This window comes from Oncorhynchus mykiss, chromosome 3 (assembly GCF_057628025.1).
Source record: "Oncorhynchus mykiss isolate SJ-2025 chromosome 3, ASM5762802v1, whole genome shotgun sequence".
Classification (NCBI taxonomy): domain Eukaryota; kingdom Metazoa; phylum Chordata; class Actinopteri; order Salmoniformes; family Salmonidae; genus Oncorhynchus; species Oncorhynchus mykiss.
Genome location: NC_143024.1, coordinates 79,457,349 through 79,483,546, shown reverse-complemented (window position 1 = coordinate 79,483,546; position 26,198 = coordinate 79,457,349). Strand labels below are relative to the sequence as shown.

At 42.1% G+C, this 26,198-nt stretch overlaps 2 protein-coding genes and 1 long non-coding RNA gene across 4 annotated transcripts in view; all 3 read left to right on the top strand.

Annotated features, from left to right (window-relative positions):
• The window catches only part of LOC110520454 (nectin-3), a 49,152-nt gene extending 45,690 nt beyond the window's left edge, over positions 1-3,462 (top strand). For both annotated transcript variants that reach the window (XM_090230231.1, XM_090230232.1), the window contains one exon: positions 1,203-3,462. In XM_090230231.1, the coding sequence (XP_090086357.1) occupies positions 1,203-1,356 (154 nt within the window). In that variant the 3' untranslated portion in view covers positions 1,357-3,462. The remainder of the gene's footprint in view (positions 1-1,202) is intronic.
• LOC110520455 (nectin-3) overlaps positions 1-9,275 on the top strand; it is a 100,147-nt gene extending 90,872 nt beyond the window's left edge. The window contains exon 7 of the mRNA XM_090230229.1: positions 9,040-9,275. Within this exon, the coding sequence (XP_090086355.1) occupies positions 9,040-9,161 (122 nt within the window). The 3' untranslated portion in view covers positions 9,162-9,275. The remainder of the gene's footprint in view (positions 1-9,039) is intronic.
• Positions 9,276-9,603: 328 nt separating this feature from the next.
• Positions 9,604-12,153, top strand: LOC149984686 (uncharacterized). Its single transcript, XR_016494823.1, has 2 exons — positions 9,604-11,163; positions 11,240-12,153. It is a non-coding gene; the product is annotated as an uncharacterized LOC149984686 (long non-coding RNA).
• The last annotated feature ends 14,045 nt before the right edge of the window (positions 12,154-26,198 follow it).

Genomic DNA, 26,198 nt, shown 5'->3' with positions numbered 1-26,198 from the left:
AGGGAACAGGTGGGAAACGGGGTGAATGGGTAGTTAGGAGGAGACAAGGAACAGCTGGGGGAAAGCGGGGGAGAAAAGGTAACCTAATACGACCAGCAGAGGGAGACAGGGTGAAAGGAAAGGACAGAAAGACACAACATGACAATACATGACAGTACAGTGGCCCATTATCAGCAACTATCACTCCTGTGTTCCAATGGCACGTTGTGTTAGATAATCCAAGTTTATAATTTTAAAAGGCTAATTGGTCATTATAAAACCCTTTTGCAAAAATGTTAGCACAGCTGAAAACTGTTGTTCTGATTAAAGAAGCAATACAACTGGCCTTCTTTAGACTAGTTGAGTATCTGGAGCATCAGCATTTGTAGGTTTGATTACAGGCTCAAAATGGCCAGAAACAAATACCTTTTTTTCTGAAACTCGTCAGTCTATTCTTGTTCTGAGAAATGAAGGCTACTCTATGTGAGAAATTGCCAAGAAACGGAAGATCACAGAACAGCACAAACTGGCTCAAATCAGAATAGAAAGAGGAGTGGGAGGCCCCAGTGCACAACTGAGCAAGAGGACAAGTACATTAGAGTGTTTAGTTTGAGAAACAGATGCCTCACAAGTCAACTGGCAGCTTCATTAAATAGTACCCGCAAAACACCAGTCTCAACGTCAACAGTGAAGAGGCGACTCCGGGATGCTGGCCTTGTAGGCAGAGTTGCAAAGAAAAAGCCTTATCTCTGTCCAGTGTCTGTGTTCTTTTGCCCATATTAATTTTTTATTTTCATTGACCAGTCTGAGATATGGCTTTTTCTTTGCAACTCTGGGCCTACGTATATAGATATTCCATAGAAAATCTGCCTTTTCCAGCTACAATAGTCATTTACAACATTAACAATATCTACACTGTATTTCTGATCAATTTCATGTTATTGTTATATAAAAAAAAGTTTTATTTAATTAACAAGGACATTTCTAACGTTAAAATGGTAGTGTAGGCTTGAATCATCAGTATGTTCAATTCTAAAGGACAGTTGTTGAATTGTGCTGGCAGTCAAATCATGCCGTTGTCTTTCTCACACACACACACGCACACACACACACACACACACACACACACACACACACACACACACACACACACACACACACACACACACACACACACACACACACACACACACACACACACACACACACACACACACACACAGACCTCCTTCTCTCTCTCTCCCACTCAGAGTGGCCCAGCCATGGCCTGGGTCTTCAGTGAGAGCAGAGGGAGGAGACACACTGAACTTCCTCAGTCTCAACTCTGAGCTGAATGGTCTCTATGTCTGTGAGGCCTCCAACCCTACGGACGAGTAACTGGCTCCTTCTATGTACACACATCCTCTGGTGAGAATCACCTGAGACACACACACTATTCATACTGGTTGACAGTGGTGGAAAAAGTACATCATGCCCTAATAAAAAATGACTTACATAAAAGTGGAATTCACTCAGCAAATTTCTACATAAGTAAAAGTCTAAGTATTTGGGTTTAAATACACTTAAGTATCAAAAGTAAATGTAATAGCAAAATAATGCTTAAGTATCAATATATTAAGCAAACCAGATGGCACAATTGTCTTTTTTATTTTATTTACGTATAGCCAGGGGCACACTCCAACACTCAGACATCATTTACCAACAAAACATTTGTGTTTTGTGAGTCCGCCAGATCAGAGGCAGTAGGGTAGAACAGGGATGGTCTCTTGATAAGTGTGTGAATTGGACCATTTTCCTGTCCTGCTAACCATTCAAAATGTAACAAACCCTTTTGGGAGTCAGGGAAATGTATGGAGGAAAAAGTACATTATTTTCTTTAGGAATGCAGTGAAGTAAAAGTAAAAGTTGTCGAAAATATAAATAGTTAACATTTCTTAGGGCTGAAATCCCCTTAACGGGATCGATATGATAACAGCCAGTGAAAGTGCACTGCGCCAAATTCAAAACAACAGAAATCTCATAATTAAAATTCCTCAAACATGCAAGCATCTTATACCATTTTAAAGGTAATCTTGTTGTTAATCCCACCACAGTGTCCGATTTCAAATAGGCTTTACAGCGAAAGCACCACAAACGATTATGTTAGATCAGAGCCAAGCCACAGAAAAACATTTTTTCAGTCAAAGAGTGGAGTCACAAAAAGCAGAAATAGAGATAAAATGAATCACTAACCTTTGATAATCTTCCTCAGATAACACTCATAGGACTTCATGTTACACAATACACGTATGTTTTGTTTGATAAAGTTCATATTTATATTCAAAAATCTCAGTATACATTGGCGCGTTATGTTCAGTAGTTCCCAAAAACATCCGGTGATTTTACAGAGAGCCACATCAATTTACAGAAATACTGATTATAAATGTGGATGAAAATACAAGTGTTATGCATGGAACTTTAGATACACCTCTCTTTAATGCAACCGCTGTGACAGATTTCAAAAAAGCTTTACGGAAAAAGCAAACCATGCAATAATCTGAGTACGGCGCTCAGACAACAAATGCATATGTCCGCCATGTTGGAGTCAGCGGAAGTCAGAAATAACATTTTAAATATTCACTTACCTTTGATGATCTTCATCAGAATGCACTCCCAGGAATCCCAGTTCCACAATAAATGTTTGATTTGTTCGATAATGTCCATCATTTATGTCCAAATAGCTACTTTTGTTGTCGTGTTTGGTAAACAAATCAAAACTCATGAAACGTGTTCAATAGTTGCAGATGAAATGTCAAAAAGTTCCGTTACAGGACGTAGACACTTGTCAAACGATGTATAGAATCAATCTTTTGTCACGTAATATCAAGGTGGGTGGAATCAGGCGCAGAGAGCAGGTTACAGTGAGTCGATAGTTATTTATTCTCCGAAAACCAAACACGGTCAACCCAAATATGCAGGGTGAAATAATCCAACACAGGATCAAAATATTATCGGAGAAAATAACACACACGTATTAACCCAAAATACATGAATCCAAAACAATCCCGCACAAAACAAGGGCGGGACAACCTACTACATATAAGGACGTTAATTAAACTAAAATACACACAGGTGAAACTAATAAGACAAAACCAACAGACAAACGAAAAAGGGATCGGTGGTGGCTAGTAGGACGGTGACGACGACCGCCGAGCACCGCCCGAACAGGCAGGAGAGCCAACCTCGGCGGAAGTCGTGACATCTTTAGGAAGTTTTTAACATAAACATTCAATAATATTCCAACCGGATAATTCCTTTGTCTTCAGAAAAGCAAAGGAACGGGAGATACCTCTCATGTGAAATGCACGTGACCAGCGCGTGACTGCTGGCAGACCTCTGATTCATTCCCCTCTCATTCAGCTCCCCTTCATAGTAGAAGCATCAAACAGTTTCTAAAGACTGATGACATCAAGTGGAAGCCTTAGGAAGTGAAACATGACCAATATCCCACTGTATCTTCAATAGGGGCTGAGTTGAAAATCGACCAACCTCAGATTTCCCACTTCCTGATTGGATTGTTTCAGGTTTTTGCCTGCCATATGAGTTCTGTTATACTCACAGACATCATTCAAACAGTTTTAGAAACTTCAGAGTGTTTTCTATCCAAATATACTAATAATATGCATATATTAGAAACTGGGACTGAGGACCTCTGGGCACCTTATTCATCCAAGCTACTCTATACTGCCCCCCAGCCATAAGAAGTTTAAGTAAAGTACAGATACCGCCAAAAACTACTTAAGTAGTACTTTATAGTATTTTTACATATGTAGTTTACACCACTGCTGGTTGCTTAACTGGTTTCTTATACTGTTTTATAAGTTGCTTATAATTGTTATGCGATCGTTTGTTATGCGATCCTCTTCTCCAAGATCGCATAGCAGTTCAGACGTCTTTTGTCCTCGTCTTGTCGTGTCCTGTATATATATATATTTACAACTTTTTTCACATACATTTTATTTTTATTTTCCATCAACTCATCTTCTAAACACTCTCCTGCAACCAGCCTCACCAATTTATATTTATAAAAAAGTATTATTTACCTCAGATCTGCAATCCTTCAGGAAGCTAGCCAGAAACTCCAGGAGGCTGGCCAGAAACTAGCCAGAAGCTAGCCAGAAGCTAACCACGGTTTGTGGTCATCGGCTGTCCTTTAGCTCGAAAATCTATCGAAAATCTATCGCCAGTTTTGTACGGCGCAGCGCGGCTCGGAACGGAACATACCGGACCAATTTTTCTCTCCATGTCCCTGGATTTCAACTGCTCTCTGGACATTCATACCCGGATCTCACAGCTAGCTAGCTGCTATCCGTGTGACAGTCGGCTTTCGTCGATTCCGGAGCAAACATCGATTGTTCCGGTGCTAGCCAGCTCCGTCAATCACTCCTGAGTTTCATCTTTCACTCCTGGGCTGCAGTCACCTATCCGGACCCGTTTCACTGCCTACGCGGAGCCCCACCGGGCCTTCACAACCGGACTGCCGACGTTATCTACCTGAATGAGATCCGGCTGGCTCCTCTGTCGCGACGTTACCTGAACGCCCATCTGCGGCCCGCTAACCGTTAGCTGTCTTACCGGCTGCTATCTGAATAGACAATCGGACAATTTATTTATTTTTATTATTATGTTTTCTTCTCGGGCCTCTATAACTATATCTATTGTTCTTATTTTTGTTGTTGTTGTGTGATTTGGATTAATCCCCTCTACCACACGGAACCCTACTAATCTACTGACCGAACGCAAGAGGTGGCTAACAACAGACTCCATCCTATGCTAGCTTGCTACCGGTTGGCCTGGCTAGCTGTCTAAATCGCCGTGACCCTAAACCAACCTCTCCACTCACTGGACCCTTTTGATCACTCGACTAAGCATGCCTCTCCTTAATGTCAATATGTCTTGTCCATTGCTGTTCTGGTTAGTGTTTATTGGCTTATTTCACTGTAGAGCCTCTAGTCCTGCTCACTATACCTTATCCAACCTATTAGTTCCACCACCCACATATGCAATGACATCTCCTGGTTTCAATGATGTTTCTAGAGACAATATCTCTCTCTTCATCACTCAATACCTAGGTTTACCTCCACTGTATTCACATCCTACCTTACCTTTGTCTGTACATTATACCTTGATGCTATTTTATCGCCCCCTGAAACCTCCTTTTACTCTCTGTTCCAGACGTTCTAGACGACCAATTCTTATTGCTTTTAGTCGCACCCTTATTCTACTCCTCCTATGTTCCTCTGGCGATGTAGAGGTGAATCCAGGCCCTGCAGTGCCTAGCTCCACTCCTATTCCCCAGGCGCTCTCTTTTGACGACTTCTGTAACCGTAATAGCCTTGGTTTCATGCATGTTAACATTAGAAGCCTCCTCCCTAAGTTTGTTCTATTCACTGCTTTAGCACACTCTGCCAAACTGGATGTTCTAGCTGTGTCTGAATCCTGGCTTAGGAAGACCACCAAAAATTCAGACATTTTAATTCCAAACTACAACATTTTCAGACAAGATAGAACTGCCAAAGGGGGCGGTGTTGCAATCTACTGCAAAGATAGCCTGCAGAGTTCTGTCCTATTATCCAGGTCTGTACCCAAACAATTTGAACTTCTACTTTTAAAAATCCACCTCTCTAAAAACAAGTCTCTCACCGTTGCCGCCTGCTATAGACCACCCTCTGCCCCCAGCTGTGCTCTGGACACCATATGTGAACTGATTGCCCCCCATCTATCTTCAGAGCTCGTGCTGCTAGGCGACCTAAACTGGAACATGCTTAACACCCCAGCCATCCTACAATCTAAACTTGATGCCCTCAATCTCACACAAATTATCAATGAACCTACCAGGTACCTCCCCAAAGCCTTAAACACGGGCACCCTCATAGATATCATCCTAACCAACTTCCCCTCTAAATACACCTCTGCTGTCTTCAACCAAGATCTCAGCGATCACTGCCTCATTGCCTGCATCCATAATGGGTCAGCGGTCAAACGACCTCCTCTCATCACTGTAAAACGCTCCCTGAAACACTTCAGCGAGCAGGCCTTTCTAATCGACCTGGCCGGGGTATCCTGGAAGGATATTGACCTCATCCCGTCAGTAGAGGATGCCTGGATATTTTTTTTAAATGCCTTCCTAACCATCTTAAATAAACATGCCCCATTCAAGAAATTTAGAACCAGGAACAGATATAGCCCTTGGTTCTCCCCAGACCTGACTGCCCTTAATCAACACAAAAATGTCCTATGGCGTTCTGCATTAGCATCGAACAGCCCCCGTGATATGCAGCTGTTCAGGGAAGCTAGAAACCATTATACACAGGCAGTTAGAAAAGCCAAGGCTAGCTTTTTCAAGCAGAAATTTGCTTCTTGCAACACTAACTCAAAAAAGTTCTGGGACACTGTAAAGTCCATGGAGAATAAGAACACCTCCTCCCAGCTGCCCACTGCACTGAAGATAGGAAACACTGTCACCACTGATAAATCCACCATAATTGAAAATTTCAATAAGCATTTTTCTACTGCTGGCCATGCTTTCCACCTGGCTACTCCTACCCCTGTCAACAGCACTGCACCCCCAACAGCAACTCGCCCAAGCCTTCCCCATTTCTCCTTCTCCCAAATCCATTCAGCTGATGTTCTGAAAGAGCTGCAAAATCTGGACCCCTACAAATCAGCCGGGCTAGACAATCTGGACCCTTTCTTTCTAAAATGATCTTAAAATGATCGAAATTGTTGCCACCCCTATTACTAGCCTGTTCAACCTCTCTTTCGTGTCGTCTGAGATTCCCAAAGATTGGAAAGCAGCTGCGGTCATCCCCCTCTTCAAAGGGGGGGACACTCTTGACCCAAACTGCTACAGACCTATATCTATCCTACCATGCCTTTCTAAGGTCTTCGAAAGCCAAGTCAACAAACAGATTACCGACCATTTTGAATCTCACCATACCTTCTCTGCTATGCAATCTGGTTTCAGAGCTGGTCATGGGTGCACCTCAGCCACGCTCAAGGTCCTAAACGATATCTTAACCGCCATCGATAAGAAACATTACTGTGCAGCCGTATTCATTGATCTGGCCAAGGCTTTCGACTCTGTCAATCACCACATCCTCATCGGCAGACTCAACAGCCTTGGTTTCTCAAATGATTGCCTCGCCTGGTTCACCAACTACTTCTCTGATAGAGTTCAGTGTGTCAAATCTGAGGGTCTGTTGTCCGGACCTCTGGCAGTCTCTATGGGGGTGCCACAGGGTTCAATTCTTGGACCGACTCTTTTCTCTGTATACATCAATGAGGTCGCTCTTGCTGCTGGTGAGTCTCTGATCCACCTCTACGCAGACGACACCATTCTGTATACTTCCGGCCCTTCTTTGGACACTGTGTTAACAACCCTCCAGGCAAGCTTCAATGCCATACAACTCTCCTTCCGTGGCCTCCAATTGCTCTTAAATACAAGTAAAACTAAATGCATGCTCTTCAACCGATCACTACCTGCACCTACCCGCCTGTCCAACATCACTACTCTGGACGGCTCTGACTTAGAATACGTGGACAACTACAAATACTTAGGTGTCTGGTTAGACTGTAAACTCTCCTTCCAGACCCATATCAAACATCTCCAATCCAAAGTTAAATCTAGAATTGGCTTCCTATTTCGCAACAAAGCATCCTTCACTCATGCTGCCAAACATACCCTTGTAAAACTGACCATCCTACCAATCCTCGACTTTGGCGATGTAATTTACAAAATAGCCTCCAATACCCTACTCAACAAATTGGATGAAGTCTATCACAGTGCAATCCGTTTTGTCACCAAAGCCCCATATACTACCCACCATTGCGACCTGTACGCTCTCGTTGGCTGGCCCTCGCTTCATACTCGTCGCCAAACCCACTGGCTCCATGTCATCTACAAGACCCTGCTAGGTAAAGTCCCCCCTTATCTCAGCTCGCTGGTCACCATAGCATCTCCCACCTGTAGCACACGCTCCAGCAGGTATATCTCTCTGGTCACCCCCAAAACCAATTCTTTCTTTGGCCGTCTCTCTTTCCAGTTCTCTGCTGCCAATGACTGGAACGAACTACAAAAATCTCTGAAACTGGAAACACTTATCTCCCTCACTAGCTTTAAGCACCAACTGTCAGAGCAGCTCACAGATTACTGCACCTGTACATAGCCCACCTATAATTTAGCCCTATCAACTACCTCTTTCCCAACTGTATTTAATTTATTTATTTATTTTGCTCCTTTGCACCCCATTATTTTTATTTCTACTTTGCACATTCTTCCATTGCAAAACTACCATTCCAGTGTTTTACTTGCTATATTGTATTTACCTTGCCACCAAGGCCTTTTTTTGCCTTTACCTCCCTTCTCACCTCATTTGCTCACATTGTATATAGACTTGTTTATACTTTATTATTGACTGTATGTTTGTTTTACTCCATGTGTAACTCTGTGTTGTTGTATCTGTCGAACTGCTTTGCTTTATCTTGGCCAGGTCGCAATTGTAAATGAGAACTTGTTCTCAACTTGCCTACCTGGTTAAATAAAGGTAAAATAAATAAATAAAATGAAGTTTGATTGGTTTGTTGATTTGATTGCTTGATTTATTGAATACTTTCTTGTCCCACAGGGAAATGTGTCTGGCAATGATATAGGTATTCATGGCACACATATATATGAGGTTGAGAAATGTGTTGTAGCATGGATAACAAAGTTGAGCCAGATGCTCACTTATCTTTCACTGCATGTGTTAGTTTCAAACTTATGGCCTCATTCCCCTTTCTACAGGAAGGTACTGTATAACCATTACTAAGATGGTCATGAGACACTTATCTCTTGCTGAGTATGTACATGTCTTATAACCTAGTATTATCTCTTAACTTTCTGCAGGGAAGGGTTTACAACAAAGCTATACTGATTGCTAGGGCAACAAAATTACACGTAAATGCAGCTGCTAGGAAAACAAAATGACATGTAATTGTAAATGCAGACTTATATTAACGGTATCTCCTCTCTCCTCACAGAGACCTCTGCTGCCTGTTGGGTTCTACTCATTGTCATTCTCTGTCTGATTGTTGCTGCGGCTGCACTCACAGTGCATATACGGACAGTTTCCTTGGTAATATCAACTACTGTAATATTATGAACTTAATTTTGCATTTAAAAATAAATGAATTGCCATTAGATGATCATATATTGATTTGGCTCAAGTTCATATAATATTTTTGGGGGGGAGTTCAATGACAGGAGTTCACTCATGGCCAATCACCAGTTCCAGGCACCACCACAGGTATGTGACTATGTTAAAGTCCACCATTGTTGCTTGAGTAATCTATCTCATCAGCCACTTTTTGCTATGTAATAATACTGTTATAATATCTGATGACAAGGTTGAGGAAGATGAACCTGGAACTTCTGGGTTCTGACACTCCAAACCAGGAAGGCGGATGAGGAACAAGTAGTTTGATGTAAGAAACACACATTTTTTCAAATTTATTTTGAAATATTATTAAAAACATCTATTGTTTGTGCTATTGTCTATTCATGAGGCATATTTATTGTACTATTTTAAAGAAATCACAGGACAGACTGAGAGCGGATGCCAGAAGAATCTCCACCACAGCCACTCCTCCACCACAGCTTTACATATTGCTGGCCCTCGTTTCAGTTTTTTAGCACCTCTCCTGGACTCCACCTTGCCGTGGTGGAGGGTCTTTGTGACTTCAGAGGGAGCAACATTACTCCTGTGTGTATGTATGTATGTATGTATATATGTATGTATGTATGTATGTATGTATGTGTGTATGTGTGTGTGTGTGTGTGTGTGTGTGTGTGTGTGTGTGTGTGTGTGTGTGTGTGTGTGTGTGTGTGTGTGTGTGTGTGTGTGTGTGTGTGTGTGTGTGTGTGTGTGTGTGTATGAATGTATGTTGCATGTTGAAGCCAACTAAATTGAGGCCAGGTTTAATCTAAATAACATGTCAAATGGAGAATCCTGTCAGTAATGACAAGCCAAACCCGGACTGATGCTGGTACTTGTAGCTGCTCAAAATGTGTTCCTTCATATTATGCAGCCTTATGTAGTATTGGTACAGAGAGCAGTTATAAGAGGAACCATGAAACCAAGGGTGTGGCTAGTGATCCACTGGGAACAGAAGCTCCACTAACAGCTACCTTATGATACATGCATTAACCCTATCCCTCATGAAACCTGTATTATTTGTTGTTTTAGCCTAACATTAGTGTAGCATGGCATTTTTGTCCAACAGTAGTTATAGTAGTTAGAATGCAGGTCTTTACACAACATTATTAGTTAGAATTGTATTTATTTATTTTATTTCACCTTTATTTAAGTCAGTTAAGAACAAATTCTTATTTACAATGACGGCATACCAAATGTTAAAACGTCTCCTGCGAGGACGGGGCTGGGATTAAAAATAAATAAATATATATATATAAATATAGGACAAAACACACATCACGACAAGAGAGACAACACAACACTACCTAAAGAGAGACCTAAGAAAACAAATTAGCAAGGCAGCAACACATGACAACACAGCATGGTAGCAACACAACATGACACCAACACAACATGATAACAACATGGTAGCAACACAGCATGGTAGCAGCACAAAACATGGTACAAACATTATTGGGCACAGACAACAGCACAAAGGGCAAGAAGGTAGAGACAACAATACATCACACAAAGCAGCCACAGCTGTCAGTAAGAGTTTCCATGATTGAGTCTTTGAATGAAGAGATTGAGATAAAATTGTCCAGTTTGAGTGTTTGTTGCAGCTCTTTCCAGTCTCTAGCTGCAGCGAACTGAAAAGACGAGTGACCCAGGGTTGTGTGTGCTTTCTGGACCTTTAACAGAATGTGACTGGCACAATGGGTATTGTATGTGGAGGATGAGGGCTGCAGTAGATATCTCGGATACTTGGGAGTGAGGCCTAAGAGGGTTTTATAAATAAGCATAACCAGTCGATCTTGTGACGGGTGTACAGAGATGACCAGTTTACAGAGAATGCAGGTCTTTTCACTACATTAGTAGTTAGAATGCAGGTCTTTTCTCTACATAAGTAGTTAAAATGCAGGTCTACTTACAATGAAGGCCTTTCACTAACTTAATAGTTAGAATGCAGGTCTTTTCTCTACATAAGTAGTTAAAATGGTTACTTACAATGCAGGCCTTTCACTAACTTAATAGTTAGAATGCAGGTTAGAAAGAGACTTATGTCATGCCTTATTCAAAGTTTACTCAATGCCGTGCTTTGGTTAGTGCACTGTAAAGTCATTGGAACAAGGCACAAACAGGGACAAGATGTTTCTTGGTCTTTGTGGATTGTAGGGGGAAAATTACAAAATGATTCATGATATCCTGTGTTTACTACTTAGAGAATTGTCTCTTGTTTTATGTTAGTGTTTTTTTCTAACCTGATACAAACTTGTCTTTGTGTGACTTAGTCATAAGACTGGGCGTATAGCTAAGATCCATTTGGGTGCACACGCAGCATGTGAGACATCCCATGGTTTTACTATCTGCAGGAAGTCAGCTGTTTGGAAACTTGCAGGCAGGAGCACATTTTCGTGTGAACTGTGACAGAGTTAGACGGTTGAGCCCTGGTGCTATCAACCTCGCACATTTTCGTGTGAACTGTGACAGAGTTAGACGGTTGAGCCCTCGTGCTATCAACCTCTATCTGAATCAGCACAGACAAACCAAACGCCTTTTATAATCTGTTCCGCCCCTTTTTCCACACATCTGCTAAACTGTCACGAAGAAAAGGAGATTGTACTTTCTATAAAAGCAGAGACAACTCTGTTTGTTGGGCTCTTAACTCTGCACTGTTGAGTGGATTGTTAACCACTCCAAGTTTTGCAGATCTTATAATAAAGTTGTTGTTTGAAGAATCAACAGTCTTCCTTAACCTATCTCATCAGACACTTTTTGCTATGTTATAATGTCTGATGACAAGGTTGAAGACGATGAACTATGGGCGTCAGGGTTTAACCACTCCAAACCAGGAAGGCGGATAAGGAAGAAGTATCATGATGTAAGGAACACACATTATAGATATTTTGGAAATATTTTTGTGTATGTTATTAAAAATATATATTGTTTGTGCTATTGTCTATTCATGAGGTATGATTATTGTGGTATTTTAAGGAAATCACCTGACAGGCTGATAGCGGATGATAGGAAGAATCTCAGACATGCACTGGGTGTGGGAAGAATTCCAGTCTGCACATTCTCCAATTTTCTAACCATCTAATGAACAGAGACCCTATGCAGTATTCACTGTGACATTAGATACCTCGGCTCGGCCACTCCTCCACCACAGCTTTACACAGTGCTGGCCCTCGTTTCAGTTTTTTATCACCTCTCCTGGACTCCGCCTTGCCGTGGTGGAGTGGCTTTGTGACTTCAGAGGGAGCAACATTACTCCTGTATGTATGTATGTATGTATGTATGTGTGTGTGTGTGTGTGTGTGTGTGTGTGTGTGTGTGTGTGTGTGTGTGTGTGTGTGTGTGCGTGTGTGCGTGTGTGTGTGTGTGTGTGTGTGCTCAAAATGTGTTCCTTCATATTATGCAGCCTTATGTAGTATTGGTACAGAGAGCAGTTATAAGAGGAACCATGAATCCAAGGGTGTGGCTAGTGATCCAATGAGAACAGAAGCTCCACTAACAGCTGCCTTATGATCCGATCCACGCATTAACCTTATCCCTGATTAACCCTATATTGTTTGTTGTTTTAACCTAGCGTTAGTGTAGCATGTCATTTTTGGCCACCAGTAGTTACTGTAGGTAGTTAGTTAGAATACAGTTATTTTCACTACATTAGTAGTTAGATTGCAGGTCTTTACATTGCATTAGTAGTTAGAATGCAGGTATTTTCACTACATTAGTAGTTAGAATGTAGGTCTTTTCACTACATTGGTAGTTATAATGCAGGTCTTTACACTACATTAGTAGTTACAATGCAAGTCTTTTCACTACATTAGTAGTTACAATGCAGGTATTTTCACTACATTTAGTAGTAACAATGCAAGTCTTCACTACAGTAGTAGTTAGAGTAGAGGTCATTTCACTACGTTAGTAGTTAGAATGCAGGTATTTTCATTACGTTAGTAGTTAGAATGTAGGTCTTTTCACTTCATTAGCAGTTAGAATACTGTCACGTTCTGACCTTAGTTCTTTTGTTATGTCTTTGTTTTAGTATGGTCAGGGCGTGAGTTGGGTGCGTTGTCTATGTTCCTTTTTCTATGATTTGGGATTTCTGTGTTTGGCCTGGTATGGTTCTCAATCAGAGGCAGCTGTCAATCGTTGTTCCTGATTGAGAACCATACTTAGGTAGCCTGGTTTCACTTTTGAGTTGTGGGTGATTATTTTCCGTGTCAGTGGTTGTTCCACACGGGACTGTTTCGGTCGGTTTTGTTTTTCACGTTGCCGTTTATTGTTTTGTTCAGTGTTCATTATTCTTTTTAAAAACCAAGATGAACACTTACCACGCTGCGTATTGGTCCGATCCTTGCTACTCCTCCTCAGAAGAGGAAGAGGAAAGCCGTTACAAATACAGGTCTTTTCACTACATTAGTAGTTACAATGTAGGTCTTTTCACTACATTAGTAGTTACAATGCAGGTCTTTTCACTACATTAGTAGTTACAATGTAGGTCTTTTCACTACATTAGTAGTTACAATGCAGGTCTTTTCACTACATTAGTAGTTACAATGTAGGTCTTTTCACTACATTAGTAGTTACAATGTAGGTCTTTTCACTACATTAGTAGTTACAATGTAGGTCTTTTCACTACATTAGTAGTTACAATGTAGGTCTTTTCACTACATTGGTAGTTACAATGTAGGTCTTTTCACTACATTAGTAGTTAGAATGTAGGTCTTTACACTACATTGGTAGTTAGAATACAGGTCTTTTCACTACATTGGTAGTTAGAATACAGGTCTTTTCACTACATTAGTAGTTAGAATGTAGGTATTTTCACTACATTAGTAGTTACAATGCAAGTCTTTTCACTACATTGGTAGTTAGAATACAGGTCTTTTCACTACATTGATAGTTAGAATGCAGGTCTTTACACTACATTAGTAGTTACAATGCAAGTCTTTTCACTACATTGATAGTTAGAATGCAGATCTTTTCACTAATTTAGTAGATACAGTTGAGGACATGTGATTAATTTTTTTCTCAAACTAGAGACTAATGTACCTGTCCTCTTGCTCAGTTGTGCACCGGGGGCCTCCCACTCCTCTTTCTATTCTGGTTAGAGCCAGTTTGCGCTGTTCTGTGAAGGGAGTAGTACACAGCGTGGTACGAGATCTTCAGTTTCTTGGCAATTTCTTGCATGGGACAGCTTTCATTTCTCAGAACAAGAATAGACTGACGAGTTTCAGAAGAAAGGTCCAGAGAGATTAGATCCAGAGAGAGAGGGACAACAATTAGATCCAGAGAGAGAGAGAGGGACAACAAACAGATCCAGAGAGAGAGGGACAACAATTAGATCCAGAGAGAGAGGGACAACAAACAGATCCAGAGAGAGAGGGACAACAAACAGATCCAGAGAGAGGGACAACAAACAGATCCAGAGAGAGAGAGACAACAAACAGATCCAGAGAGAGAGAGGGACAACAATTAGATCCAGAGAGAGAGAGGGACACCAATTAGATCCAGAGAGAGAGAGGGACAAAAAACAGATCCAGAGAGGGACAACAAACAGATCCAGGGAGAGAGACAACAATTAGATCCAGAGAGAGAGAGGGACAACAAACAGATCCAGGGAGAGGGACAACAATTAGATCCAGACAGAGAGAGAGAGGGACAACAAACAGATCCAGAGAGAGAGGGACAACAATTAGATCCAGAGAGAGAGGGACAACAAACAGATCCAGAGAGAGAGAGGGACAACAAACAGATCCAGAGAGAGAGGAACAACAAACAGATCCAGAGAGAGAGGGACAACAAACAGATCCAGAGAGAGAGGGACAACAAACAGATCCAGACAGGGAGGGACAACAAACAGATCCAGAGAGAGGGACAACAAACAGATCCAGAGAGAGAGGGACAACAAACAGATCCAGAGAAGGAGGGACAACAAACAGATCCAGAGAGGGAGGGACAACAAACAGATCCAGAGTGAGAGGGTCAACAAACAGATCCAGAGAGGGAGGGACAACAAACAGATCCAGAGAGGGAGGGACAACAAACAGATCCAGAGTGAGGGGGACAACACACAAATCCAGAAAGAGAGGGACAACAAACAGATCCAGAGAGAGAGGGACAACAAACAGATCCAGAGAGGGAGGGACAACAAACAGATCCAGAGAGGGAGGGACAACACACAAATCCAGAAAGAGAGGGACAACAAACAGAACCAGAGAGAGAGGGACAACAAACAGATCCAGAGAGGGAGGGACAACAAACAGATCCAGAGTGAGAGGGACAACAAACAGATCCAGAGAGAGAGGGACAACAAACAGATCCAGAGAGGGAGGGACAACAAACAGATCCAGAGTGAGAGGGACAACAAACAGATCCAGAGAGGGAGGGACAACAAACAGATCCAGAGAGAGAGGGACAACAAACAGATCCAGAGAGGGAGGAACAACAAACAGATCCAGAGAGAGAGGGACAACAAACAGATCCAGAGAGAGAGGGACAACAAACAGATCCAGAGAGAGAGGGACAACAAACAGATCCAGAGAGGGAGGGACAACAAACAGATCCAGAGAGAGGGACAACAAACAGATCCAGACAGGGAGGGACAACAAACAGATCCAGAGAGAGAGGGACAACAAACAGATCCAGAGAAGGAGGGACAACAAACAGATCCAGAGAGGGAGGGACAACAAACAGATCCAGAAAGAGAGGGACAACAAACAGATCCAGAGAGAGAGGGACAACAAACAGATCCAGAGAAGGAGGGACAACAAACAGATCCAGAGAGGGAGGGACAACAAACAGATCCAGAGTGAGAGGGTCAACAAACAGATCCAGAGAGGGAGGGACAACAAACAGATCCAGAGAGGGAGGGACAACAAACAGATCCAGAGTGAGGGGGACAACACACAAATCCAGAAAGAGAGGGACAACAAACAGATCCAGAGAGAGAGGGACAACAAACAGATCCAGAGAGGGAGGGACAACAAACAGATCCAGAGAGGGAGGGACAACACACAAATCCAGAAAGAGAGGGACAACAAACAGAACCAGAGAGAGAGGGACAACAAACAGATCCAGAGAGGGAGGGACAACAAACAGATCCAGAGTGAGAGGGACAACAAACAGATCCAGAGAGAGAGGGACAACAAACAGATCCAGAGTGAGAGGGTCAACAAACAGATCCAGAGAGGGAGGGACAACAAACAGATCCAGAGAGGGAGGGACAACAAACAGATCCAGAGTGAGGGGGACAACACACAAATCCAGAAAGAGAGGGACAACAAACAGATCCAGAGAGAGAGGGACAACAAACAGATCCAGAGAGGGAGGGACAACAAACAGATCCAGAGAGGGAGGGACAACACACAAATCCAGAAAGAGAGGGACAACAAACAGAACCAGAGAGAGAGGGACAACAAACAGATCCAGAGAGGGAGGGACAACAAACAGATCCAGAGTGAGAGGGACAACAAACAGATCCAGAGAGAGAGGGACAACAAACAGATCCAGAGAGGGAGGGACAACAAACAGATCCAGAGTGAGAGGGACAACAAACAGATCCAGAGAGGGAGGGACAACAAACAGATCCAGAGAGAGAGGGACAACAAACAGATCCAGAGAGGGAGGAACAACAAACAGATCCAGAGAGAGAGGGACAACAAACAGATCCAGAGAGAGAGGGACAACAAACAGATCCAGAGAGAGAGGGACAACAAACAGATCCAGAGAGGGAGGGACAACAAACAGATCCAGAGAGAGGGACAACAAACAGATCCAGACAGGGAGGGACAACAAACAGATCCAGAGAGAGAGGGACAACAAACAGATCCAGAGAAGGAGGGACAACAAACAGATCCAGAGAGGGAGGGACAACAAACAGATCCAGAAAGAGAGGGACAACAAACAGATCCAGAGAGAGAGGGACAACAAACAGATCCAGAGAAGGAGGGACAACAAACAGATCCAGAGAGGGAGGGACAACAAACAGATCCAGAGTGAGAGGGTCAACAAACAGATCCAGAGAGGGAGGGACAACAAACAGATCCAGAGAGGGAGGGACAACAAACAGATCCAGAGTGAGGGGGACAACACACAAATCCAGAAAGAGAGGGACAACAAACAGATCCAGAGAGAGAGGGACAACAAACAGATCCAGAGAGGGAGGGACAACAAACAGATCCAGAGAGGGAGGGACAACACACAAATCCAGAAAGAGAGGGACAACAAACAGAACCAGAGAGAGAGGGACAACAAACAGATCCAGAGAGGGAGGGACAACAAACAGATCCAGAGTGAGAGGGACAACAAACAGATCCAGAGAGAGAGGGACAACAAACAGATCCAGAGAGGGAGGGACAACAAACAGATCCAGAGTGAGAGGGACAACAAACAGATCCAGAGAGGGAGGGACAACAAACAGATCCAGAGAGAGAGGGACAACAAACAGATCCAGAGAGGGAGGAACAACAAACAGATCCAGAGAGAGAGGGACAACAAACAGATCCAGAGAGAGAGGGACAACAAACAGATCCAGAGAGAGAGGGACAACAAACAGATCCAGAGAGGGAGGGACAACAAACAGATCCAGAGAGAGGGACAACAAACAGATCCAGACAGGGAGGGACAACAAACAGATCCAGAGAGAGAGAGACAACAAACAGATACAGAGTGAGAGGGACAACAAACAGATCCAGAGAGGGAGGGACAACAAACAGATCCAGAGAGAGAGGGACAACAAACAGATCCAGAGAGAGAGGGACAACAAACAGATCCAGAGAGAGAGAGACAACAAACAGATCCAGAGTGAGAGGGACAACAAACAGATCCAGAGAGGGAGGGACAACAAACAGATCCAGAGTGAGAGGGACAACAAACAAATCCAGACAGGGAGGGACAACAAACAGATCCAGAGAGAGAGGGACAACAAACAGATCCAGAGAGAGAGAGAGAGACAACAAACAGATCCAGACAGAGAGGGACAACAAACAGATCAAGAGAGAGAGGGACAACAAACAGATCCAGAGAGAGAGGGACAACAAACAGATCCAGAGAGAAATACATTTGAGTAGGGAACTCTGTCCACAAAAACACAGCTTTCTGCTTTCCATGTAGAGCTTTTAGCAAAAACGTTACATTTGATTATTTTGTCAGTAATGGCTGCAAAAATGTGAAAAAAGTGTGTTTATCTTCGGTAAACATGAGATGACAAGCCATGTCCATTGAAAAAACACACTAGCCTGTCCAGGGAAAAATGCACTACCCTCCCTTGTGCCCAATAAAAAACCACACATCCCTCTCCAAAGCTATTTTGGACTACACCTCCGCCCTAGTTAATTTCGATTTATCCCTACTTTTCTAATGGAGATTTTCATCTCTGTCATATGAAATGGCTCACATCAGATGTGTCTTTTACAAGTGTTTTTTATATTTTGGCAAATGTTTCAACAAGGTGTATTACATTGTCTGCTTCATTACAGTAGTTGATAGGCTTGCTATTGTGGCATGTTTTTATGTTGGTCATGTCATTTTACTGTTAAAAAACAAATGTAACCATTTATTAATCGCTAAATGGGAGTTGGTTGGTTAGTCAGCAGCAAAATGTACCAAAATGTGTAGCCCTAGTTACTCCCCAACCCTGTAAAAACATCAGTTGTTATCTTTTTTCCATGTAGTACAACTGTTCTTACCGTCTTTCTCCTTCGTGTTGGAAAAATAACTGAACTGTGGAATGACACAGCTGAATGCTTCAAAGCCATAAAGCCTGTTGGGTTGGGTGGAAGCACTCCAATTTCAGCCATTCCCATGAGGATCAGTCCCCATGGGGACTTTCCAGTGACAGCCTCTCAGCCGCTAGTCTATGGTTACATGGTGATGTAGAGGGCGGAGGATGTAAACAGTAACTTCTTTGAGGAGAGGAACATTTTTTTTGTTATTACAGTGTCTGATGTACTGTATTTTTCTTGTGATATTTTGTAAAAACTTCCTCAGCAACTCAGTATCACACCTCTGTCACTGGTTGCACATTACAGGGAGACAAACATTTCATTTTTTTTCATTGATTTCACCTGTGTTAGTTTATCACCTGGTCTCATCAGCTCCTTATTTAGTTCAGTTCGTCCTGTTTGTGCCTTTGTGAGGTATTGTTAGTTTTGACTCTACTAAGCCTTTTCCTAGCCCGTTTGTGAGAACCAGTTGTAGGCTTTGTTTCACCTGCCTGTTTGCCTACCTGTGTATGACCATTGACTGCCTGTGACCACGGTTCCTGCCTTCTGCAAAGGCGAAATGAACACCTGCGGCGCTCTGAGTGTGAATCTACACCTTTTTCTCCCTGAGTATTCATTACAAGATTATAGGCTATACCGGTTGTAAAGTGAATCAATGTGTTTTATTTGAAGAATTTAGCAAAAAACACAGCAGCGCGAGAACGCTGTATTCCTCTTTTAAATAGTGGCCAGTCTAAGTACCAATGGACTTATAAAACAGGGTTTATAAGAACACGTTTCACTAGGCTCTGTGCTCTCCCACTGTGTTCCAGGGGTCCTACTGTATGCCTATAGGCTACTTTTGGATTTATTTGGCCACTTTAGTTGTGATACAAACCTTGCCAAAACATGTACACTGCCTCCAGAAAGTATTCATACCCTTTGACTTATTCAACGTTTTGTTACAGCTGAATTCAAATGTATTAAATTGGAGAAAAATGTCTCACCCATCTAAACACAATACCCCATAATGATAAAGAGAAAATATGTTTAAAAGTTTGGGGGAAAATGTATCAAATGAAATCCAGAAATATCTCATTTACATACACTACCGTTCAAAAGTTGGGAGTCACTTAGAAATGTCCTTGTTTTGAATGAAAAGCACTATTTTTTACCATTAAAATAACATTAAATTGATTCAAATACAGTGTAGCCATTGTTCATGTTGTAAATTACTATTGTAGCTGGAAATGGCTGATGTTTAATGGAATATCTACAGAGGCCCATTATCAGAAAACATCACTCCTGTGTTCCAATGGCGTGTTGTGTTAGTTAGCTAATCCAAGTTTATCATTTTAAAAGGCTAATTGATCATTAGAAAACCCTTTTGCAATTATGTTAGCGCAACTGAAAACTGTTGTTCTGATTTAAAGAAGCATAAAACTGTCCTTCTTTAGACTAGTTGAGTATCTGGAGCATCAGCATTTGTGGGTTTGATTACAGGTTCAAAATGGCAACTAACAAAGAACTTTCTAAACTTATCAGTCTGTTCTTGTTCTGAGAAGTTAAGGCTATTGTCACGTTCTGACCTTAATTCTTTTGTTATGTCTTTGTTTTAGTATGGTCAGGGCGTGAGTTGGGTGGGTTGTCTATGTTCTTTTTCTATAATTTGGGATTTCTGTGTTTGGCCTGGTATGGTTTTCAATTAGAGGCAGCTGTCAATCGTTGTCCCGGATTGAGAACCATACTTAGGTAGCCTGGTTTCATTTTGAGTTGTGGGTGCTTATTTCCTGTTTAATGTTTTTATCTTTCACCTTACCTTGTTGGTTTGTTATTTATTGTTTTGTTCAGTGTTCTAGTACATCATTAAAAGCTATGAACACTTACCACGCTGTGCATTGGTCCTCCTCTCTTTCTCCCAATGACGAACGTTACAGCTATTCCATGCGAGAAATTGCCAAGAAACTGAAGATCTCGTACAATGCTGTGTACTACTCCCAAAACATAATGCTTTGTATTCAGGACTTAAAGTTAATTTCTTTGCAACATTTATTTGACAACATTTCTTACAAACAGGATGCATGTTTTTGAATATTTGTATTCTGTACAGGCTTCTTCCTTTTCACTCGATCATTTAGGTGGTATTGTGGAGTAACAACAATGTTGTTGATCCATCCTCAATTTTCTCCAATTACAGCCATTAAACTCTGTCACTGTTTTAAAGTCACGATTGGCCTGTGAAACCCCTGAGAGGTTTCCTTCCTCTCCAGCAACTTAATTAGGAAGAACGCATTTATTTGTTTTAGTGACTGGGTATATGGATACAACATCCATAGCGTAATAACTTCATCATGCTGAAAGGAATATTCAATGTCTGCTTTAAAAAAAGCGCCTACCAATAGGTAGGGTAGGTGCCCTTCATTGCGAGGCATTGGAAAACCTCCCTGGTGTTTGTGGTGGAATCTGTGTTTGAAATTCACTGCTCAACTGACAGACTTAATAAGACTTAACAGATAAATGGGGTATGTATGGGGTATGTATGGGGTACAGCAATGAGGTAGTCTTTCAAATATCATGTTAACCACTTATTGCACTCACAGTGAGACCATGCAACTTATGTGACTTGTTGTAATTGTGCTGCTGCAATAGTGCTATGCATCTTCCTGAAGCCCGGTTGGTAAATTGATAAAAATAGAGTTAGTATACAGTTGTGGACAAAAGTTTTGAGAATGACACAGATATTCATTTTCACAAAGTCTGCTGCCTCAGTTTGTATGATGGCAATTTGCATATACTCCAGAATGTTATGAAAAGTGATCAGATGAATTGCAATTAATTGCAAAGTCCTTCTTGGCCATGCAAATGAAATGAATCCCCCAAAAACATTTCCACTGCATTTCAGCCCTGCCACAAAAGGACCAGCTAACATCATGTCAGTGATTCTCTCGTTAACACGTGTGAGTGTTGACAAGGACAAGGCTGGAGATCACTCTGTCATGCTGATTGACCTGCAGATGGTACAGGGATTTGGACTGCTGAGGACTCGGGTAAAGTCATTTTCTCTGATGAATCCCCTTTCCGATTGTTTGGGGCATCTGGAAAAAAGCTTGTCCGGAGAAGACAAGGTGAGCGCTACCATCAGTCCTGTGTCATGCCAACAGTAAAGCATCCTGAGACCATTCATGTGTGGGGTTACTTCTCAGCCAAGGGAGTGGGCTCACTAACAATTTTGCTTAAGAACAAACCCATGAATAAAGAATGGTACCAACACATCCTCTGAGAGCAACTTCTCCCAACCATGCAGGAACAGTTTGGTGACGTACAATGCCTTTTCCAACTTGATGGAGCACCTTGCCATAAGGCAAGTGATAACTAAGTGGCTCGGGGAAAAAAACATCAATATTTTGGGTCCATGGCCAGGAAACTCCCCAGACCTGAACCTTTTTGGGATAGGGGGTAGCATTTTCACATTTGGATGAATAGCGTGCCCAGAGTGAACTGCCTCCTACTCTGTCCCCGATGCTAATATATGCATATTATTAGTAGTATTGGATAGGAAACACTCTGAAGTTTCTAAAACTGTTTGAATGATGTCTGTGAGTATAACAGAACTCATATGGCAGGTGAAAACCTGAGAAAAATCTAACCAGGAAGTGGGACATCTGAGGTTTGTAGTTTTTCAAAGCTTGGCCTACCGAATACACATTGAGAGATGGATAAAGTTGCACTTCCTACTGCTTCCACTAGATGTCAACCATCTTTAGAAACTTGAATGAGGATTCTACTCTAAAGGAGGGGCTCATAAGACCTCTTTGAGTCAGTGGTCTGGCAGAGAGTCTTGGTCTCATGACGCGCGCTCCCGACAGAGTTACCTCTCGTTCCAGTGCTTTTCTGAAGACAAATGAATTTTCTGGTTGGAACATTATTGATGTTTTATGTTAAAAACATCCTAAAGATTGATTCCATACATCGTTTGACATGTTTCTAAAGGACTGTAACGGAACTTTTCGAGTTTTTGTCTGGATGAAGCTGAACACGCTAACAACAGGTGGCTATTTGGACATACAGTGGGGCAAAACAGTATTTAGTCAGCCACCAATTGTGCAAGTTCTCCCACTTAAAAAGATGAGAGAGGCCTGTAATTTTCATCATAGGTACACTTCAACTATGACAGACAAAATGAGAAAAAAAATCCAGAAAATCACATTGTAGGATTTTTAATGCATTTATTTGCAAATTATGGTGGAAAATAAGTATTTGGTCAATAACAAAAGTTTATCTCAATACTTTGTTATATACCCTCCCCCAACCTCAACCCAATTGAGATGGTTTGGGATGAGTTGGACAACAGAGTAAAGGAAAAGCAGCAAAGTGCTCAGCATATGTGGAACTCCTTCAAGACCGTTGGAAAAGTATTCCAGGTGAAGCTGTTTGAGAGAATGCCAAGAGTGTGCAATGTAATGTTCCTAAAATGACAATTTACATTGAACTTTTACATGTAATTGGCCTTTAATGTGAAATGGGTTGGTAAAGGCGTCCGTAGGTCTCCGTTGGTATGGTGTGGTATTTGATTAGACTGGGGTCAACTGAAACCAAGGCTATCTTTATGTCCAACAATGCAACGAGGAGGTGATTTATGAAAATTGCCTAGCAACTGATGCTGCACAACACCATCAACATGGACCCACAAGACTGAGAGATAAAAAAGGAGATAAAACAGAAAGAGTAAACAGAAAGACGACAGTGTTGGGTGAGAGAGTGAGGGGAGGTGCTGGGTGAGAGAATGTACAGCATTTCCATTTCAGGCATTGACCAACTGATAACAACAGTGCTGAGGTGATGGAAATATATGGACGTCATTTGTACCAGAGCATGAGAGACAGATACACCTCTGTACTATATAGTCAGAAGGTGGTGCTTAGGGGTTGTTGCTTTGCTTGTTTACAGCATAGCAACAAACCCATGGTCTAAAATCTAGGTATTATGCTTTTATCTAGGAATTAAATGCAATATATCTCAGATATATCTCTTTCTAAATGGCATTGGCACCTTTGCTTTATTTTTCTATTCAGAGGACTATTCAAAGAATGTATCCAAGGCCGAAATAAAATAACATCTAAATAAAATGTAATGTCATTCATCACATGCTTCGTAAACAACAGGTGTGGATTAACAGTGAAATGTTACTGACAGGTCCTTCCCAACAATGCAGAGAGAAAGAAAATAGAGAAATAATAGAAAAGTAAAAACAAGTAAAATTACAAGTAATACTAGATAGACAATAAGTAATGATAAAAGGGTACCAGTACAGTCTCGATGTGTAGCCTGATTACATCCAGACTGATGCCATGTTCAAAACTGCAGTCATAACATGGTGGTACCAAACCTAAGTGCAGTAAATTAGCTGTCACGCCTACTCATTTTCCCTCCCTCTGGCGCTCAACGTCGCCAGTTTACTGACCACTGGCCCTGGCAACTAGATTACGCACACCTGTTCCCCATCATTACGCACACCTGGTCATCATTTTTTCTTTGATTACTCCCTCTTTATTTCTCCCTCAGTTGTCACGAGGGAGCATTGTTTTCTCTCACGTTCAGTACACGGCTCATGTTTGTTAATTTGTATTGTTTCATTATTAAACTCACCTTCTGCACTTGCTTCCTGACTCCCAGCATGTATGTTACAGAATAATATCTCGCAATATGGAAGCAGCAGAAGATAAAACCATCTTCCAGACCATCAACGAACAGGGTCATGTACATGTACTTCACCAATACCACGACCAGCTAGCGCAACTGGGTACTGCATGGAGGAGGTCCTCCGTTTTCTCTACTGCCTCAACACCACCAGCGAGGCTCTCCATACCCCTATCAGAGGGCCTCCTACCACGGGTCTTCACAGTGAGCCAGTCCCCCAGCCTACTCAGTTGTCATTAGGTAGTATTGTTTTCTCTCACGTTCAGTATGCTTCTCATGTTTGTTTATTTGTATCGTTTCATTATTAAACTCACCTTCTGTATATTCTTCCTGACTCCCGCTGTATATGTTACATTAACTTGGTTTTTACTTGGACTTTGTAGTTACTGCAAATTCCAAGCTACATTTTTTTTAATTAAACCCGGACACAATATAAAACAGATACTACAAAGCCTGATTTCATCTTTAACTCAATTTGACCAAAAGTGTAGTTGCTGCATTTTGGGCAGAATAGTTCCCTAATGGTGGAGCACTGGCATATATATAGTGACAGACCAGGGGGTTTGGTCAAGACGTTTACACAGATCAGACACACTGTATCCTGTCGGGCACAAAACGGAACTCCCTCTGCAACCATCCCCAACTATACGGGAGTCCTTTCTTCTCCCCTGTGTGCTGCCCTTCTGGCAGCTTTGTGGGCCTTGCACAGCTGGTGAGCAATCAGCCCTTGATTACTCACCAGCTCCCAATCAGCCCCAATTAGTCCTGGCCGGAGAGCCTGTCGAGACCTGTCACCTCCAGTAGATGGAGCCATCGCCTGGTGATGTATACTCCATCTGTCACCAGGCCTCTACGAATCTCCCCCTGGTGGCTGAGCTGCTGTACTCCACAATATATATATACACACACACCACTATATACAGTATCCCTTAACAGTATAATCAATGGGCTGTCAATGTTTTTCAGTGGAACTACTGAAGATGAAAAACAGCTTTTGTGATGTGTGTGTGAAACGTAATACCTCAGGTCCAAGTATCTCTCATCAGGGTGAGCTGAAACCTGTTAAAACTGGATTTGCCCAAACCTACAATACAGTAAATGTATAGCTACTAATGATGTATATTGCAATTGGCCAGATAAAGAAACATAAAAGGCTTTATTTAAAGTATGTTGGTCATGTGACATGAGCATTTGAACAAGTTTCACATGACGGGCTGTGCGTGTGTGTTTGGTAGTTTTATCATGTATAATTCCACATTTATAATTGACTTGTTCATGTTTTCTGTTCTCTGTTGGTTTGTTTTCTGATCATAGTTCCTCCAGTGGTGAGTGTGACAGTCAATGCTCCTCCTGTTGTTGGGGAGAATGAGATTGTATTTGCAACCTGTGTGGATGCTGGTGCTGTGTGTATAATTGTAACCTGTTGCCTGCCTAAGTTTGTGCGGGGTTAGTCGTTTATTGTGAGGTGCTCAGTTAGGTATTACTGTTTACTGATGTCTTCCGGCACTACGGGGTGCCTGAGGACATAGTTTCTGATCGGGGTCCCTAGTTCACGTCCAGGGTGTGGAAGGCGTTCATGGAACGTTTGGGGGTCTCGGTC